General features: G+C 38.0%; 1 protein-coding gene across 9 annotated transcripts in view; it reads left to right on the top strand.

Moving 5' to 3' along the window:
• Nucleotides 1-20,086, top strand: part of WDFY4 (WDFY family member 4) — a 295,199-nt gene that overhangs the window by 165,011 nt on the left and 110,102 nt on the right. For all 9 annotated transcript variants that reach the window (XM_028098639.2, XM_088020233.1, XM_088020234.1 and 6 more), the window contains exon 40: nt 12,887-12,964. In XM_028098639.2, coding sequence (XP_027954440.1) covers nt 12,887-12,964 — 78 coding nt within the window. The remainder of the gene's footprint in view (nt 1-12,886; nt 12,965-20,086) is intronic.

Here is a 20,086-nt window from a genome sequence, read left to right as displayed (position 1 = left end):
GAGACACACAGGAGTGGAAATGCGAGTCAGGGAGACACACATGATGGCAGCATCCAGGAAGTCATCTTCCAGTGCTGCACTTCCTTGGAGTGTTTTGTTGGAGTCCCTTACCCTTTTACTCTTCTGTAAAATGGGAACAATCACAATACAGATTTGTCAGAAGACTAAACATTAAATGTGATAATGCATATGGAAACTTCTTTGTCAGGTGTAAAGTGCTAGGTCCTTCTTTTCACCTCTGAGCATGAGGAGCCTCTTCCTTCCCAACTGTTGAGTTCAACCTCTGTTGGGCTGCCAATCCTATCCTTTCTCGCTTATCTGGAGAACCTGTACCATCAGGGACATTTTCCTTTGCTTTTCAACCTTCTCCCACCTACTGCCAAGCTCCCCGCAGCCTGGTAATACATTTGAGTCATGTTCTTCCCCTTTTATCGTGTGACTCTGCTCCGCCTCTGTTTCTCTTTTTCATGAGTCAAGTTTCTTGAATGAGTTGCTCTATACTCCTTCTACTCCACTGTCTTAACTCCACATTTCTAGCTGACTCGTTGCTGTCTCATCATTCCTCTGAAATAACTCACAGAAGTTACCAACGACCAATTCTGTAGACACATCCCATGGACATTTTCAGGCCTCATCTTACAGGACTTCTCTGGTACATTCACTATGGTTACATGGCCCTTGGCTTCCATGACATCTCTTTCTGATTTTTCTTAAACCTCTCTAACCTTTCTCCTCCTGACCTGAACTTCACTAGTGTTTTCTAGGTCTCGTACCTTGTCTCATTGGTTTCCTCTCTGTACTTAGTCTCCATGAGGGAGCTTATCATCTCTCAAGGTTTGCCTAGCCTCTGGTTGCTCATGACTCACAAATATATCAACCTTGGACGTCTCACCTGAGCTTTATTCTAGGGAAGTGCAGCTGTACCTCTAGCACTTGAAATTCAGCAACTCCTCACATCATTTACACTTGCTCTTTCTCTTGTTCTTATGATCACTCTTAATTTTTCTTAGTTTAGTTTATCTATTTTAATTCACTAGGCAAACTGGAAATATTGGAGAAATTCTTACCATCGCATACAATCACCAATTCCTACCGATTTTATGTTTCATATAGTTCTCGAATTTGACTTTTCCACTTCACTCATTCCACCCCGTGATGCCCCACTGTCATGGTAGTGTCCTAAGAGGGCTCCCTACTTCCAGTCCTGCCTTCATTAAATTCATTTTTCAAATTGCCGTAAGAGTGAGTTATCAAAAATGCTAATGGACCACATCAGACTTCTATTTAAAACCCTCCTTTAAGATACCGCTAAAGCAACGTCTCAACCACAGAGCCTTCTCTGAACATGATTCGGGACAAGGTCCCCTCTTCTGTGTGCTTACTAGGTCCTGTGTTACCATGTCCCATGCAGAGCGCTGGCTCAACATTGGCCATGGCAGCTCATAACCATCCTTCTCTTCCATTAAACTCCATAAAACCAGATATGAGGTTCATCTTTGTACTCCAGTGCCTGGAAAATAGTAGGTGAACAATGAATATTTTCTGAACTTAACAATAGAGAGCAAATTTGAAATTAGAAATGAAGTATCTGAGCAAGGATGTAAACAACCCTGGGCTATAGCTATTGTAGATGGGATATTTATTTGAAGAGGAAAGCTGATTTATAACTTAGCTCATACAGCATTTTATCTAATTGTGAAGTTTGAGGAGACCATCTAGGTCAACTGTTTGCAGCTGATCTTATCCATGACCTACCCACAAATAGTTTCTTTGGGTGACCCTTTTCAGTTTACAAAGTACTTTCAGCCTACAGTCTCATCCTCTCTTCATAACATCTCTTCAGAATAGTCAAAGGAGGTACCGTGAACCTCATCTTATACATGGTAAATCAGATTGCAAAAACTTTAAGTGGGTTTGCCCATGTACTGTGGCTAGTAAGGGTCAAGAACCAAAGTCCCTGGACTTCTACTCTTTCTACCTCCCATTCTCTCATTTAGCAACACTGAGCAACATGGAAATCTGGATATCTTTTCATATGCCTTCCTGAAGTCTGCCTGCCTGAAACTCCCTTGCTGGTCCCACTTAATTCTCTGGGGCCATCCACACAAGGCCCGCCCCTTTTTGGCAAGATAGCACATGTGCTATTTGATGGGAGCTGCTTTGTGTCCAAGTGTTCCCCAAGAGTTCTCTTCTCCTGCTGCATGTCTCCAAGGCATCATATTAGAAAGAAGTCTGGGCTTTTGCCTTAGATGTAAAATTAGTCAAATTTGTCAGCATTTTATGTCAGTTGTGATGCTCATAAGGATTGCTTTACTTATAAATGTGTACAAACATGTGTAAACAGCAATAATAAAGAAAATTTTGCCAAAAAAAAAGGAAATAAAAGAAAACAGAGGACTCATCTATTCCCATACTCCAAAACTGTAACTGGGGTTTTAAAATTGTATTGTTTTCATATTTTTGAGTCTTTGCTGATAAACATTTTTTTATCTTATCGAAATACAATATACATAGAAGAAAGTGTTCAAATCACAAATACACAGATTTAAGAATTTTAACAGAGTGAACATGTGACCAGTGCCCAGATTAAAAAAATGCAGCAGTAATGGCAACCCAGAAGCACTCCCAAACCACGTCCCGTCTTAATCACTAGTCCTCTCTTTCCCCAAAGTAGGGATTATTCTGGCATCTAATATTGTACATTAGTTTTTCACCTTGTTACTTTTTTGTAAATGAAATAACACAGTATATATGCTTTTCTCTGGCTTATTTCACTCCACACTATGTTTGTGCAATTTATCTACATCATTGCATGAAGTAGTAATTCATTCATTTTCATAGTGTTAGCACAGTAATTCTCAGGACCTGTTTACCCTCTTAAAAATGATTGAGGACTCCAAAAAGCTTTTGATTATGTCGACTGTATCTATTGATATTTATCACATTAGAAATTAAAACAAAATTTAAAAAAGTAGTGCCTTTATTAATTCATTTAAAAATAACAGTAATAAACCCATTATATTTAAACATAAATAACACTTTTAATGAATACCTTTATTTTTCAAAACAAAAAATTTTAAAAGAATAGTATTGTTTTATATTTTTGCAAGTCTCTTTAATAACTATTTGGCTTAGTAACAAGACAGCTGGTTTCCTGTATCTGCTTCTTTACTCAGTCAGTTGTACTATTTTTTTTTTTTTGGTTGAAATATATGAAGAAAATCTAGCCCCTTGAAGATACATAGTTAGAAAAGAAAGGAGCATTTTAATAGCCTTTTCAGAAAATTGTAGACATTCTTTGATACTACACCAAAACTCAACAAGTAGTAGTTTCTGAAGGGTTAGTTGAAACATTTATCAGTGAAATTTTTGTCCTCTGTTACATTAAAATGTATTGATCTATTTTGAACTTTGAATGGATATTTTAACTCATACATGATTTTGTAACATGCATCCTAACAGGCTTTGGGAATATTGGCTCCCTGAGTTATGTAGGTCTCCCTAATGTTGACATGCTTCCTTGTGCAACATGATAAAAACCATGTCACCATCAATCTTATAAGAAAAACTTTTAGCTACTGGGAAACTGTTAAGTTCAAAGAGGCAGATACATGTTTTCCAACATTCTAATATTTAAGATTTGAAAACTAAATTTTATCTTTGGCAGCAAATAGTGTCAGATTGCTTTATTTGAGATGACAGTTTTACTTTGTTTATTTTCAAGAAAATATCTGCCAAACATTCAAGTCTTAATAACTGCAATTTTGTCTTTGAGTTATTCTTTCAAATAAAAATGAGGTTCTGTGACAAAAGCAGCTATTTTAGCTTCTAACTCTAACAATTGCATAGTGCTTTCTCTTAAAGCAACTATCGTGTTTTTTGGTATTCAGAAGAAGTGCTTTATGCATACTTCCATTTTATCACACAGACTATTAAAAAAGTGTATTAAAAAGTTAGATTTAATAAAATTAATAATTTCTACTGTTTTATCAATGACATTCTTATGTGAGGATTTTTTCCTGCTATGAGTTCCTAGTGGTGAGGAATACACACAGTGATTATTCTACAGTTGTTGCCAACCCCTTGGTTTAGATTATGATACTAGTTTTACTCACCTTTGCTTTTGGGTGATCAATGCAAAAGTGAACACAGTGAAAAAAAAAAAAAAGGCAAACATGTCCCAGTGTTTTGAAAGTAGCTTTTACTTCACAGAGTCCCTGAAAGGGTTTCAGGAACCTCCAGGATTTATGGACCACTTTAAGAACCATTACTGTAGGATATTCAATATATAAATATAACATAATTGATGTATCCAGTCTATTACTGATGGACATTTGCATCGTTCCCAGACTACTCAAATACTGAATAGTACTGACTAGTACTGAATAGGGACTATTTCAAACACTGTTGTTATGAACATTGTTTTAAATGCCTTTAGGAATACATGTGTATGAATCTCTGTTGGGTATATATCCAGGAATGAAATTTCTAACTCCTTGAGTATGCATATATTCACTTTTTAAGATGCTAACAAACAATGTTCTAAAATGGTTGTACCAGTATAACAGTGTAAGAGAGTTCATTTGCTCCATATCATAATCAAAATTGCTCCATATCATAATCAAAATATGATATTAGCCTATTTGAATTTTGAATATTCTCATTGTGGTTTTAGTTTATGTTCCCCAGATGACAAATGATTTGACCATATTCTCATATGTCTGTTGGCCAGTAGGACAGCTTTTATTTATTTTTTTAAGATTTATTTTATTTATTTATCAAAGAGAAAGAGAAAGAGTGCAAGCTGGGGGAGCAGCAGGCATAGGGAGAAGCAGGCTCCCCGCTGAACAGGGAGCCCAATGTGGGACTCAATCCCAGGACCCTGAGATCATGACCCGAGCCAGAGGCAGACGCTTAACCGACTGAGCCACCTAGGCGTCCCTAGCACATCTTTTAAAATTAAATGTCCGTTCAATTTTTTCTTTTTAAAAATTTCTATTGAGTATTTCTGGGGTTTCTTCCTTATTGATTTATAGCAGTTTTTAATATATTCTGGACATGAGTATTTTTTTTTTTTTAGAATGGTAAAGATAAAGCCCTCAATGACTTTTTTAAGCTAAACTTTATCCTGAGAATTGTAGATTTATATGCAGTTATAAGAGATAATCCAAGGTGCCTGGGTGGCTCAAATTGTATTACCACAATTTGATTTGGGTTGATTTTAGCTCAGGTCATGATCTCAGGGTTGTGAGATCAAGCCCAGTGTCAGGATTCACATTGAGCTTGGAGCCTGCTTAAGATTCTCTTCCTCTCCTTCTGTCCCTCTCTGGCTTGTGCATGCTCTCTCTCTCTCTCTCAAGAGGAAAGAAAAAAAGAGAAAGAAAGAAAGAGAAAGAAAGAAAAAGAAAGAAAGAAGAAAGAAAAGAAAGGAAAGAAAGAAAGAAAGAAAGAAAGAAAGAAAGAAAGAAAGAAAGAAAGAAAGAAAGAAAGGAAGAAAGAAAGAAAGAAAGAAAGAAAAGAAGAAAAGAAAAAAGAAAAGAAAGAAAAGAGATACCATATACCATTTACCCAGCTCCCCCAATGGTATCATCTTGCAAAACTGCAGTAAATACCACAACCAGGAACATTTCAATCACCACAGGAATCCTTCATGTTGCCCTGTGATGGCCATTCTCACTACCTTTCCCCCTATTCCCATAACCGCTTATAACCATTAACATGTTTTCCATTTTTATAGTTGTATCATTTCAAAATATTATTTAAATGGGACCATACAGTCTCTGACCTTTTGGGATTGTCTTTTCACACTCAGCATAATTCTTTGCAGATTCATCCAGGTTGTTGTTGCATGTATCAACAACCAACAATTCATCCTTTTCATTGTTAAGTGTTCCATGGTATGGATGCATCACAATATGTTTAACCACTTGCCTGTTGAAGGACATCTGGGTTGTTTCCAGTTTTTGTCTATTATGAATAAAGCTGCTATAAACATTTATGTATGGCTTTTCAGTTTTCGTGTGAGTATAAGTTTTCATTTCATTGGGATAAATCCCCAGGGGCACAACTGCTGAGTCATATGGTAGTTGCAAAGGTTTTGAAAAACACTACTGACCTGTTTTCCAGCGTGGCTGTATCGTACATTCTTACCAACAGTACATGAAGGTTCTAACTTCTCTGCATCCTCATAGCATTTGGTGTTATTACCTTTTAATCTTAGCAGTTTGGATAGGTGTATATTGATATCTCACTACGGTTTCGTGGTTTTTTTTTAAATTTCAATTCAATTAATTAACATATAGTATATATTATTAGTTTCAGAGGTAGAGTTCAGTGATTCATCAGCTGTATATAACACCCAGTGCTCATTACATCATGCGCCCTCTTTAATGCCCATCAACCTGTTACCCCATCCTCCCCACTCCCCTCTCTCACTATGGTTTTAATTTTCATTTTCCTAATGGATGATGATGTAGAACGTGTTTTCATGTGCCTAGTTGTCATCTGTATATTCTCTAGTGAAATGTCTATTCATGTCTCTGCACATATTATAATGGATTTTTGGATATGGTGTGATATAGGGGCCCAATTTCATTCTTCTGCATGTAGATATCCAGTTTTAACAACACCATTTATTGACACACAAGACACCACCTCCCCATTGTGTATTTTTGGCACTCTTGTTGGAGATCAATTGACTATAGATGCATGGATTTATTTCTGGGTCTCTATTCTGTTCCATTGGTTTATGTGTCTGTTTATGTCAATACTATACTGTTTTGACGAACCATGAGAGATGATGGACTCTGAGAAACAAACTGAGGGTTCTAGAGGGGAGGGGGGTAGGGGGATGGGTTGGCCTGGTGATGGGTATTGAGGAGGGCACGTTCTGCATGGAGCACTGGGTGTTATGAACAAACAATGAATCATGGAACACTGCACCAAAAACTGATGGTGTAATATAGTGATTAACATAACAATAAAAAATTAAAAAAAAATACTATACTGTTTTATTAATGTAGTTTTGTAATATATTTTGAAGTCAGAAAATGTGGTGCCTCTGGTTTTGTTCTTCATATTCAATATTGCTTTGACTATTCAGGGTCTTTGTGATTCCATATGAACTTGAGGATGGCTTTTTCTGTTTCTGTAAAGAATGCCATTAGGATTTTGATAGAGATTAATTGAGTCATAAATCACTTTAGGTAATATGAACATTTTAACAGTATTAATTATTTTAATCCATGAATAAGGGATATGTTTTCATTTATCTGTGTCTTCTTTAATTTCCTTCATTAGTGTTTTATAATGTTTAGTGTACAAGTCTTTTAACTCTTTGGTTACATTTATTTTATTTTACTCTTTTTGTTGTTATTGTGATTGGGATTATTTTTTTAATTTCCTTTTCAGATAGTTTGTTGTTTGCATATAGAACATAATTGAATTCTGTATGTTGTATATGCTACAACTTTACTGAATTCATTTATTAGTTCTTTTCCTTTAACATATAATGCATTATTTGTTTCAGGGGTACAGGTCTGTGATTCATCAGTCTTATACAATTCACAGAGCTCACCATAGTACATACCCTCCCCAGTGTCCATCACCCAGCCACCCCATCCCTTCCCATCTCCCTCCCCTCCAGCAACCCTCAGTTTGTTTACTGAGATTAAGAGTCTCTTACGGTTTCTCTCCCTCTCTGGTTTCATCTTGTTTCATTTTTCCCTCCCTTCCTCTATGATCCTCTGTCCTGTTTCTCAAAATCCTCATATCAGTGAGATCATATGATATTTATCTTTCTCTAATTGACTTATTTCACTTAGCATAATACCCTCTAGTTCCATCCACGTCATTGTAAATGTCAAGATTTCATTTTTTGATGGCTGCATAATATTCCATTGTGTGTGTGTGTGTGTGTGTGTGTGTGTGTGTACCACATTTATTAGTTCTAACATGTTGTTTTGTTTTTGTTTTTTTGGTTGAGTCTGTAGGGTTTTCTACATATATGATTATATCATCTGCGGACAGAGATAATTTTACTTCTTCCTTTCTGATTTGGATGTCTTTTATTTCTTTTTCTTATTTAATTACTCTGGGTAGGACTTCCAGTACTATGTTGAATAGAAGTGGTGAGAGTAGACATCCTTGCTTTCTGCTGGATCTTAGAGGGAAAGCTTTCGGTTTTCCTCATTGATTATGATGTTAGTTGTGGGTTTTTCATATATGGCCTTTATTGTGTTGAGGTAAATTCCTGCTATACTTCTTTTGTTGAGAGTTTTTATCATGAGTAAATGTTGAACTTTGTCAGATGCTTTCTCTGTGTCTTTTGAGGTGATTATGTGTGTTTGTGTGTGTGTGTGTGTGTTTTTCATTCTGTTAATATGGTGTATTTCATTGGTTGATTCCCAGATGTTGAATCATCCTTGCATCCTAGGGAAAAATCCCTCTTGGTCATGGTGTATTATTCTTGTAATATGCTATTGAATTCTGTCTGCTAGTATTTTGTTGAGGATTTTTGCATCTATGTTCATCAGGAATATTGGCCTATGGTGTTCTTTTTTTCTGATGTCTGCCTGGCTTTGGTATCAAGATGATGCCACGCTCATAAAATGAGTTTGGAAGTGTTCCCTCTTCTATTTTTCTTTTTTTTTTTTAATTTAAGAAGGATTGGTATTAATTTTGTGGGGGTACATTATGCTTTTGCATATTGCTGATTTCAATTGAAATTTTTTCTTAAATTTTCTCTCCCATCCTCTAACTACTATTTATGCTCAGGCCTGAAATTTTCTTTGTGGGAAGAGTTTTATTTATAGATTTAATTTCTATCATAGATATTGCACAATTCAGACTTTCTATTTCTTTTTTGTATCAATTTTGGTAAGTTATATTTTCCTGGAAGTGTGTCTAGTTCATCCAAATTTCAAATGTATTAGCATAAAATTATTCATAATGGTTCTTTAAATGTTTGTAGAATCTAGAATGATGTCTCATTTTCTCATTCCTGCTCCTGGTAATTTTTGCCTGTTTCCTTTTTTTTAATCAGACTTTCTGGGGAGATTTTAAATGTATTTTCCTTGGGTTTAAATTTTTTTTCAAATTTCTTGATATATATGGTTAATTTACATGCTTATTTTTTCTAATAATACCATAGATGATCACATATATTCCCACAAAAAAGTTTTAGCTCTATCATACATGCTTCATTATGTCATATTTTCATTTTAATTTAGGCTAAAGTATTTTCTAACTTCCATTTTGATTTCTTCTTTGACCCATGGGTTATTTAAAATATTATTGCTTAATTTTTAAATTTTGGGGGAATTAAAAATATATTTGCTTGTGGCTTAATCCCACTATGTTCAGGAGCATTGGGTGTTATACACAAACAATGAATCATGGAACACTGCATCAAAAACTAATGATGTACTGTATGGTGACTAACTAACTAACTACCTAAATAAATAAATAAATAAAAATTATTAAAAGTATATTCTGTGTAATTTCAGTCATTTGAAATTGTTTTACATTTGCTTTATGATCCAACCTATGGCAGGTTTCAGTAGTGATTCCATTTGTGTATTCTGTATTATTTGATCTTCTGCATTTTTTAAAACAATTGATTAAATCAGGTTTGCTTATTATATTCTTTAAATATTCTGTATCTCTGTTTTTCTTGTCAACTTATTCTATTAGTTACTGAGAGATGAGTTAACATCTTCCTGTATGATTGTAGACTTGTTCATTTCTCCTTTTAGTTCTGTTGTTCTATATATTACATATTTTGAAGCTATGTTATTAGACGTTTCACATTTAGAACTTATACTTTCATAGTGTATTTATTCTTTATTGTTATGAAACATCCGTCTTTGTGCCTAGTAACAATTCTTGCTTTAAAGACTACTTCAAGTGGCAGCTCAAGCATTCATCAACAGATGAATGGATAAAGAAGATGGAGTATGGGGTATGGCATATATATATATATATATATATATATATATATATATATATGTATATATATATATACACACAATGGGATTTTACTCAGCCATCAAAAAGAAGATAGCAGGAAGGGAAAAATGAAGGGGGGGAATCAGAGGGGGAGATAAACCATGAGAGACTAAGGACTCTGAGAAACAAACTGAGGGTTCTAGAGGGGAGGGAGGTGGGGGGAAAAAAAAAAGAATGAAAAAAAAAGACTACTTCAAGTGACATTTATATAGCTTTACCAGATTTCTTTTGGTTAGTGTTTCTCCAGTTTATTTTTTTTACCATCTTTTCACTTTCAACCCTTTGTGTCCTTATTTTCAAGGAATGTCTCTTGTAAGTAGCATTTACTTAGGTTTTACTTTTTGATACAATGTGACTGTGTTCACCTTTTATTTGGAGCATTTAGTCTATTTAAATTTAATGTAATTAATGACAATTTTAGTTTAAGTCCATCTTATTTAAAATTTTTTGTTTTTATATCTGTTAGTTATTCCTTTTTTTCTCTTTCAACATATTATCAACTACTTTAAGTTATTGTCCTTCCCTTCTATTAGCTGAAAGTCACATATTCTTTTATTTTGTTTTTAGTTGTTACCCTAGAAATTATAGCAGCATGCACATTTGCTTTATTAGAGTCTAATGTAAATTAGACCCTTCTTCCAAATTCTTTTTTTTTTGTATCAGCCTTTAGAGATTATTTTTATTTTTTATTTTTTTTTGTTATTATGTTATGTTAATCACCATACATTACATCATTAGTTTTTGGTGTGGTGTTCCATGATTCGTTTTTTGCATATAACACCCAGTGCTCCATGCAGAACGTGCTCTCTTTAATACCCATCACCAGGCTAACCCAACCCCCCACGACCTCCCCTCTAGAACCCTCAGTTTGTTTCTCAGAGTCCATAGCCTCTCCTGGTTCGTCTCCCCCTCCAATTTCCCCCCCCTTCATTCTTAATTGAAGAAACTTAGAGCACTATTTCATTTACTCTGCCCATCTTCTGTTACTTTTTCATATATTTTAATTCTTCATTTTTCAAATCCCGTTTTCAAATCCCATTATTATTCCTATAGTATTTTCCAACAGCCAATATTTATTTAGATATATTAATATACTTACCATTTCCATAGTCTTTCATTCATTGCAAAGATTCAGACTTCAATATGGAATTATTTTCATTCTACCTAAAAAGCTCCTTCAGTGTTTCACTTGGTAGAGTTCCACTGGTGACACATTCAGTGTCACCTGAAAATGTTTTAGTTTGTCTTTATTTTTGAAAGATATTTTCACTGGGTAGAAATTGAGTTTATCAGGGTTTTCTTTTTTCAGGAATTGAAAATGTTTCATTGTTTCAATGCCTCTAATTCTTACTGTCACTTCTTAAAGAAATAATATAATGTTTTTTCTGTCTTTTTGAATATTTTTTGTCTTTTTTTTGCAGTTTCCTTGTGATGGGTTTATGTGTGGTTTTCTTATATATTTCTTATTTCAGGATTATAGAATTTCTCAAATCTGGATCAATGCCTTTCATCTATTTGGGAAGATTCTCATTAACTTTTCAGATATTGCTTCTGATCCATTTTATCTCCTCTCCTTTTGAGACACCAATCCACATAATGCTAGATGCTTTGTCTATTATATATGTATCTAACTGTATTTATCTCTTAAATATTTTCCATATTTTTAAATATTGTCCATATTTTTATCTCATCATATTTAGCAAGAATATTTCTTCAAGTTCACTTACCCTCTGTTCAGGTGTATCCACTCTGCTGTTGAACTTACCTATGGAGTTTCTGATTTCAATTAGTTCATTTCACAGATTTAGAATTTTTATCTGGTTATTTTTCATAGATTCCATATCTCTTGCAAAAGTCTCATATTGCATTTTTTTTGGACCATATTACTTGTATTATTTTAAGGTCCATGTGTGATAACTCTAATACCTGGATACATGTGGGTATTTTTTGTTATCTGCTTTTCTCTTGGCCCTTTTTATGGGCCCTTTTGGTAATTTCTGCTTGACCACTGAACGTTTCGTATGAAAATTCTCCATTTGATCTTTCTCCAGAAAGGAGAAGGCATGTATTTGGAGTGGGGGCAGATCACCATAGTGTACTCAGAAGCTGAGCTCATTGGAAGTTGGATTTCAGCTTCCTAAGACCTGATCTATTTCCAATTTGCCTTTATTCCTATGGTGCAGCTCCCCAGAAATCCCACTTTAAAACCCATCTCCTGTTGGTTTCTACAAATCACACTGCTTATGAGTCAGCAGCTGCTTACAGAACATCAATGCAGAAAGCTGGGCCTACTTGTCTTTATTCTCCTATTTCTGGACTCTTGGTCCCTTATGGCCTACATGTCTTGGTGAGCCTGAATTCTAATTCTTGTCTTCTTAGCCACCTGAAAGGATCAAAAGCCTGTTAAGCTTTTCTGCTTTTTAGCCATCACTTTCTGCTTGACTTCTCAACTTTTTGTGTTATTTGCAAAATTGCAAATATCTCAGGGGCAAAAAAAATCATAGATATTGGTCATTGGGCACATCTCAGTGAATTTTCCTTATCTCCAAGATCTTGACTCCTGAAGTCTTGGCTCTCTTGGTAGCTCTCTGCTATCTTAAAGCAGATTATTCGAATATGACTTTTCTAGTTATTCTTGGGAGGAAGATTGACCTGTTATAAGCTAGGTCATCATAGCTGGAAGTGGAAGTAACCTGTAGACGTGTGTGTGTGTGTGTGTGGTATCAGCATAGGTGAAGTCTGTATTTATGAGGTTGTGATTGATTTGACCAACAAAACTTGTAACTGTTATTTCCCCTGATAATTGGTCAGAGTAGAGAAGTTCTCATCTAAAATCACAACTGTCATTAAGCTGTGACTTGTTTCCTCTCTTTTGCAGGATTTTGTGTCATGTATTGAGAACTACAGAAGAAGAGGACAGGAACTATATGCATCTTTATACAAAGATCATGTGCAGGTAATAAACAAGCTCTTTTCTCTGCACAGAAGACTGGAATCTATCTTGAATCTGAAATAAAGAATCAGAAAGGCCTTTGGTTTAAATTCTAGTTGGCTAAGTCAATAATTGCTCAGCAGTGATTCAGTTCTCCTTGCATGACTTGTGCAGTGGATTTGGACCCATGCTGTGAGCAGCTGAGGAGACAGGTAGCATGTTTGTCCTCTCATCTACTAATTCATCCACTAGTAAATAGGTGTCAAGAGCCCAGGGTGCCTCAGACCCTGTGCTGTAAGCTAGGGGCACAATTGTACAGAGAACAGACATGGGCCTCACTCTCTGGTAGCTTCACTCTACCTCTATGGAGGGATATAAAATAGCTGCACAAATAAATAGATCATTATTACTTATGATAAGCAAGAGACATGGCAAATAAAGGTACAATGAGAGATTATGATGTGGGGAGAATTTAACTTGGGCAGATCAGAGGCCCCCTCCAAGAAAGTGACCATTAAGTTGAGATCTGAAGGAGGAGGAAGATGGGCTGAAGTATTTTGAGGATGTATTTTTGGCTAAGGGAGGACATGTGGGAAGGTCCTGATCCGGAAAGAGCTGGATGTGGCCAGTTAACTGGAAGAAGAAGTGACTGGGTGACCTGAGCTGGGGACGAACAAGGGTGAAGATGAGGCATGACCAGAGCACATAGGGCTTACTGCCACCTTAGGGCTCTTGCATTTTCTCTGAAATGCAAGGGGTCACCACTCATCAGGGCAGATTTAAATAGTTAAAACACCTCTCTAGGTGTGATTTCTGGACAGTCAGAATAAAGAGCATTGTCTGTCATGCCAATGAGATCTCTGGTTGAGTCTCAGGTCTGCCTCTTCCCATGCGTGCAGTCTGAACCTCAGGGTCCCCATCTCCAAGACGGGATCATACTGCCTAACTGTGAAGATTAAAGAACAAGTGTAGAGCACCCAAAAGTAGCTGGAAGGGAATTCATGTGTGGTTATGGAATGGCCAAGAAATTCATCTTTAGTCAATGTTGTTGTTAACAAAATGTTGTTTAAAAATGGTTGCTAATAATAGAGCACAACATATAGTATTAAAACCTGACTAAATATATTATTTTCTTTATGATTTCTCTGTTCCAAAGACTATGCTAGGTATAGGAAAAGCAGAGATTATAATGCCACTGCTGTGCCTGAAAGATTCTTAAAACTCAGTAGACGGACTGAGAGTAGAGAAATAACCATAAGCAAGGTGATGAAGTCAATACTAGGATGTTCTACTCTAAAGAGAAGAGCAGTAGGGTGTAAGGGACCATGGGCTATGCCTGGAGTGAGGGGCCAAGGAAGGGTGAAACATTGGTGCCCAAATGTCAGGGAAACAAAATAGGCTCTGATCAACTTAAGCCAAGTTACCTGGTCTAATTCTCTCTCTATAAGCTCATTTAGGAGCCCCCACATGGCCCTGGGACTAGGGATTCATGAGATGGGCCGCCTGGGCCCCAGAAACATGCAGGTTAGCAACACAGTCTCTGTGGCTATTCTGTAAGGAGGGGGGCAGTTTATCAGACTTGATGGGGTTGGAAGAGGAGTCTGGGGGACTACAGGACATGCTACTGTCAAAGCGATCACGAGGCATTCTGGTTTCTCTGGCAGCACAGGCTGGTCTTAAACAGACCCTCATTCTGGAGAGGGGCCTCATCCGGGACATCTCCCCAACCCCAACATTGCTGACTGCACTGCACAGTGGGATGGGTGCCCTGCTGGCTTATTTGCATGTTATCTGTGCCCCTCGGGCAGACCCTTGCATATCCAGTGTCCCGCCATTTGTATTCACTGACTTCTTTCAGGACAAGCAACATGGCTAATAAATTCAATTGTTTTGGGGGGAAATATAAGATGAATTGTTTAGGATTGCATTCTTTATTTATGGACATCCTTGTCACACTTGTTCCATTTCAAGACAGAGGATGTTGTTTGTTTAAACGTCCAAATCAGCATCCAGTCAAGAGTGTGAACATCTCTCTTCTTATGGTTGGAAGAGCCTGGGTGATTTGCTTATGGCTAGGAGAGATGCGCTGTGTGGTACTTTGTTAAGTTTCTGCTGGAGTTTTTGAGATTGAAAGTTCATGCGGGGAAGAACAGAACCTCAGCAGAGGCTCTGAGCCCAGAAGGAAAGTATCCAGCCTTCTAGAACATTGGTCTGGCTCATTTTCAGCAGCGGGCCTGAATGGGGTTCAGAGAGTACCTGATAAAGCTGTGTCGAGTTTTACTGTTTGAGGTATTTTTGAGAAAATCAGCATTTTGAGGATAATCCATAAGGATACTTTCCAAATTTAAGACAGATTGTTTCAACATTTAAAGGAATGCAGAGGTAATCACCTCTGCCAGAGATAATGGGGTCTGGAGAATCCTCCCTGCTTTTATAAGGGGCAATACATTTTCCCAGTGAAGGCCCCACGCCACTTCCCAAAAAGCCTTGTCCAGATTCTGTAAAGAGATCAGACTTGTGAAACCTGCCATGTTCTTCAAGGACAGCTTCTCCCAAGTGTACTCAATGAGGTCTCCCCAGGAGGGTGGTGCTAGTGAGACTCAGGGATTCTGGCCCCATAGGGCTCACAGTAATAGGTGGTGTAAGATTTCTCTGCCTTGGCATTTTACTCACAACTGAGAGGTCTCTGCAGATGGCAGGAGCCCACAGCATGACAAGGTCACATTACCCAATGCCCTGGAAGTAAATCCAAGCATCATTATATCCCATCATTATATTACCAGTAAATCAGGCAATTCTAATATTCAGTCTCCCCAGTTTCTTGTCACTCCAGAAGTACTGGCAAAAACTGTTTCCTCTCCTCTGGCCCTGCCCAGATTCCCCTTTGCCTTTTCCACATTATATTTGTTCTCTTCCCTGTGGTCCAGCTGCTCTGGTTCTGCTCTGTTGTATGCCCAGACTGTCCTGTTCTTATGGGGAGTCCTTACCATAATGTGCAGAAATGCTTCATTCTTTCTGTGATGTTTTTAAGACATTCCAGGCTTTCCTGGTTAAAGCTCTTTGCGAGAAGTCTTCCATCCCAGAAGTAACCTTTCTTTTAGTATGTGAGAGTATCTGTCACGCTCTTAGGTTCTCTAGGGGCCAACAGGCTGTTGCCATTTCTTGCTCAGTTTCTGTATATCCATCAAGTGTTTGTCACAGCTCTTTCTTTTTTTTTTAATTTAAATTCAATTAACCAACATATAGTTCATTAGTTTCAGATGGAGAGTTCAGTAATTCATCAGTTGCGTATAACAACCCAGTGTCATTACACCACGTGCCCTCCTTAATGCCCATCACCGAGTTACCCCATCCCATCACCCCCCTCCCCTCCAGCAACCCTCAGTTTGTTTACTGTAGGTAAAAGTCTCTCATGGTTTATCTCCCTTTCTGATTTCTTCCCATTCAATTTTTCCTCCCTTCCCCTATGATCCTCTGCACTGTTTCTTACAGTCCACATGAGTGAAACTATATGATAATTATCTTTCTCTGATTGATTTGTTTCATCCAGCATAATACCCTCCAGTTCCATCCACATGGATGTAAATGGTACGATTTCATCCTTTCTGATGGCTGAGTAATATTCCATTGTATGTATATATGTGTGTGTGTATACACACACACAGACACACACACACACACACAGACATATCACATCTTCTTTATCCATTCATCTGTCGATGGACACCTTGGCTCTTTCCAAAGTTTGGCTATTGAAAAAATGCTCAACATCCCTTGGCATCAGGGAAATACAAATCAAAACCAATGAGATACTACCTCACACCAGTCAGAATGGCTAAAATTAACAAGTCAGGAAACAACAAATATTGGCGAGGATGCAGAGAAAGGGGAACCCTCCTACACTGTTGGTGGGAAGGCAAGCTGGTGCAGTCACTCTGGAAAACGGTGTGGAGGTTCCTCAAGAAGTTAAAAATAGAACTACCCTACGACCCAGCAATTGCACTACTGGGTGTTTACCCCAAAGATACAAACGTAGGGATCTGAAGGGGCACCTGCACAACAATGTTCATAGCAGCAGTGTCATAGCTCTTTCAAATGCAAATATCAGGAACTCAGCTCAAACTGGCTTAGGTAGTAAATGAACTATTATGTCATACTAAAAAATCTAGGGGAAGCAGTCTTCAAGAAGAGCTGGATCCAGGTACTCAAGCTCTGTTCTAAGCAGTCAGCTTCCTCTCTCTCCCTCTTCCTTTATTTCACACACTCCCACACCTCCCCCCACATTCACATCAACACACCCACACACCTATGTATGAGATTCCTACAACATCAAGACGCCCATGAACATGGATGAGGAGCATGTGAGCTGAGGTGACCTCACACTCTGCTCCTCAGTCTGTGCATCCTAGAAGTAGGCAGCGTTCATGTAAAGCCTGGGAACCACTAACTGTACAAACAAAGGCCGTGTCTTCTTGCTGAACTCATGCTTGTGGGCTGCCTCTGCCTTAGGGGGCACCGCTGATGCACATAAAGGCACCCTGGCTCGGGGCAGGTTGTCAGACCGTGTACCCATACATCCACCTCTCTGCACCGTCTGCTCCAGATGGACTGCAGAGAGCCCCATTCCGAGTCCCGGGGAATGATACGCATTAGCCCATCCTATAATCATCCTCCACCCCTTGGATTAGCCAGACTTAGATGCCCTTCAAACCTGAAGCCAGGGCTGGGCTCAGCCCCTCCAAAGCATGGGGGACCAAAAGAAGGGAAGGGCTGGTTGCCCAGAGGAAAAGCTCATCGATGCTACCCAAAAGTTTCCATTCAGCCCCAAATCATAGCTACCTCTAACATACCAGAAACCCTGCCTCTGAGTCTCTGGGTGTGGCATTTAGCTCAAGCTTTAAACTGAAAGAGGACCTTACCTGGTGCAGAACCATGGGCATCATAGAGCACCTTTCAGGTGTGGGAACTCAGGGCTTTTGCTCTTTGGACATCTCATGTCCTCTGTCCTGGGACTACTTGTAGATTTCTATCATGGACTAAACAATCACTCATCTCTGAGGGGTCTCACCACTGACACATATCTGTCTGGCCACAGGTATTCCAGACAACTTATTTGCCCTGTGATGAGGACTCAGGCAGCCATGAACCCCCAGGCTGTGTAGGTAGATCTTTTGGGGTGAAGAGGATACTCTTAAAAGACTAATTTTAAGGCCAGGGTGAACATTGCTTGCCATTGTTCATCCTCTATGAAGCTCTATAGGTTATTCCAAACCCAGCAGCAGTCTCCAGGGAGCTGAAATATTTTCCCCAAATGAGTATTCATTTCGTATAACCTAATCCCTATAAAAGGCTTTGGACAGACATTATTTTTCTGGAGTTCCTTATTAACCAGTCAGAGTATTATGTAAAATGCTGTAACTGTTTTGGATATGAATTTAAGAACTGTGGAGAAACAAAGTGATCTTGCTTTGAAATAGGATTTGCTTTATTCACAGTAATAATACTGTTTATGAGGCAAGTCACCATATAAAACTCTTGAAAATATTGTCTCATTTAAGCCCTACATAAACCCATGGTTTTATTATTATTATAATATTATTAACTGCATTTGATGAGGGGGCTTCAGCTTCCTAGACTACTAGGGAACAGCATAAACATCATGACAACCCAGGTTCATCTGACGCCAAAGACCATGGACTAAGCACTTTATTGTCTGTTATATATATATTTTAAGATTTTATTTATTTATTTGAGAGAGAGAAAGAGAGCACAATCAGGGGGAGGAGCAGAGGGAGAGGGAGAAGCAGACTCCCCACTGAGCAGGGAGCCTGACTCAGGACTCGATCCCAGGACCCTGAGATCATGACCTGAGCTGAAGGCAGACACTTAACTGACTGAGCCATCCAGATACCCTGTCTGTTATATTTTTCATGGGAATTTTCTAGTTCCAAGAATGATTTACCTGTTCCAAATGTCCCAGATTTATAGGGCCTAGCTCTAAGTCTGCCATGCCAGTCTTTGAAGTAGTAGCATCAGAAATCATGAGTTAATAGAATGACCTCAGGCCCTCGGGAAAGGAACTAGCAGGCAGGCGTAAGCAGAGGTTTTGGATTCAAATGGACTGGGTTTGAATCTCAGCTCTATCACCTGGTGATCTTTGGAGAAATCATTTCTCCTCTCCCAAACTTGATTTCTTTATGAGGATAATAGAAATTCTTAGAAGTTTCAAGTTTCACTCATGGTGCCACTGGGTAGAGGAAATGAGATACAGCAGGTGAGGGGCTCAGCCCTAATATATGATAATGACTTTTTTTTCTCTTTATGTTAAGTTTATGAGATCCGTGCTTCTTGTCATTAATGCTTTCACCTTTCAGTTTTCTGAAAACTTAAAATCAAAATATAGGGCAAACACCATTAAGTATTTGAATAATTGGAAAAGTTCACCCTGCAGACAAAGCTGATTCCACTGTTGAAACTGACAGGTGTCAAAGTTCTCTTGTCAGGTGAGGTCCAAAACTTCAGTGTGGCATACAAAAACAGTTTAGGGGTGTATTTTATAGAAGGTTTGAGTTACACTGTAGCAGAAGGTGTGACAATGTAGTGTCACATATGCAGACTATGAAGATTTCGTAGGTAAGGGATTGTTTTCAGTAATATCAAAGGTTTTGGCTTGTATGAACATTCTAGAATTCTTCAACATTCTAGAGTCCTATGATATTAGGATTTAAAAGACCCTTAGACAATATCTAGACCAAACCTCTTATTTGTCAGTTGGAAAATCTGAGGTCCAGAGACAGGAATGACTGTTCAAATCTACCAATTGTTGGTAGATCTGCTAATCCCCCACACCTCCAGTCCAGACACTGACAGGAGTATCCTCAGCATTATTTTTGAAGGATAGGGTCTGTGGTAAAATTCCTTGTCCATTTTGAAGAGTAGGGACTGTGGTGAGATTCTGTGTTCTGTTTATAAAATAGCTGTCCAGTCTACTCTGACGAATAGTCTCAGGACCTTTGGGACCAGTTGTGCTCTGCACAGCACCCAGCAGTCACATTGCTCTGAAGGCCAAAGAGCATATGGTTTTCTCCTCCTCCAACCTGGATTAAATGGTCTCAAAGCTAAAAAACTGATCTCTTTTCCTGGCCT

This window comes from Eumetopias jubatus, unplaced genomic scaffold (genome assembly GCF_037043125.1).
Source record: "Eumetopias jubatus isolate StellerSeaLion01/CBP00866 unplaced genomic scaffold, mEumJub1_p1.0 scaffold_17, whole genome shotgun sequence".
Classification (NCBI taxonomy): domain Eukaryota; kingdom Metazoa; phylum Chordata; class Mammalia; order Carnivora; family Otariidae; genus Eumetopias; species Eumetopias jubatus.
Note: the sequence above shows the minus strand (reverse complement) of the source record. Positions and strands in the feature narration are given on the sequence as shown.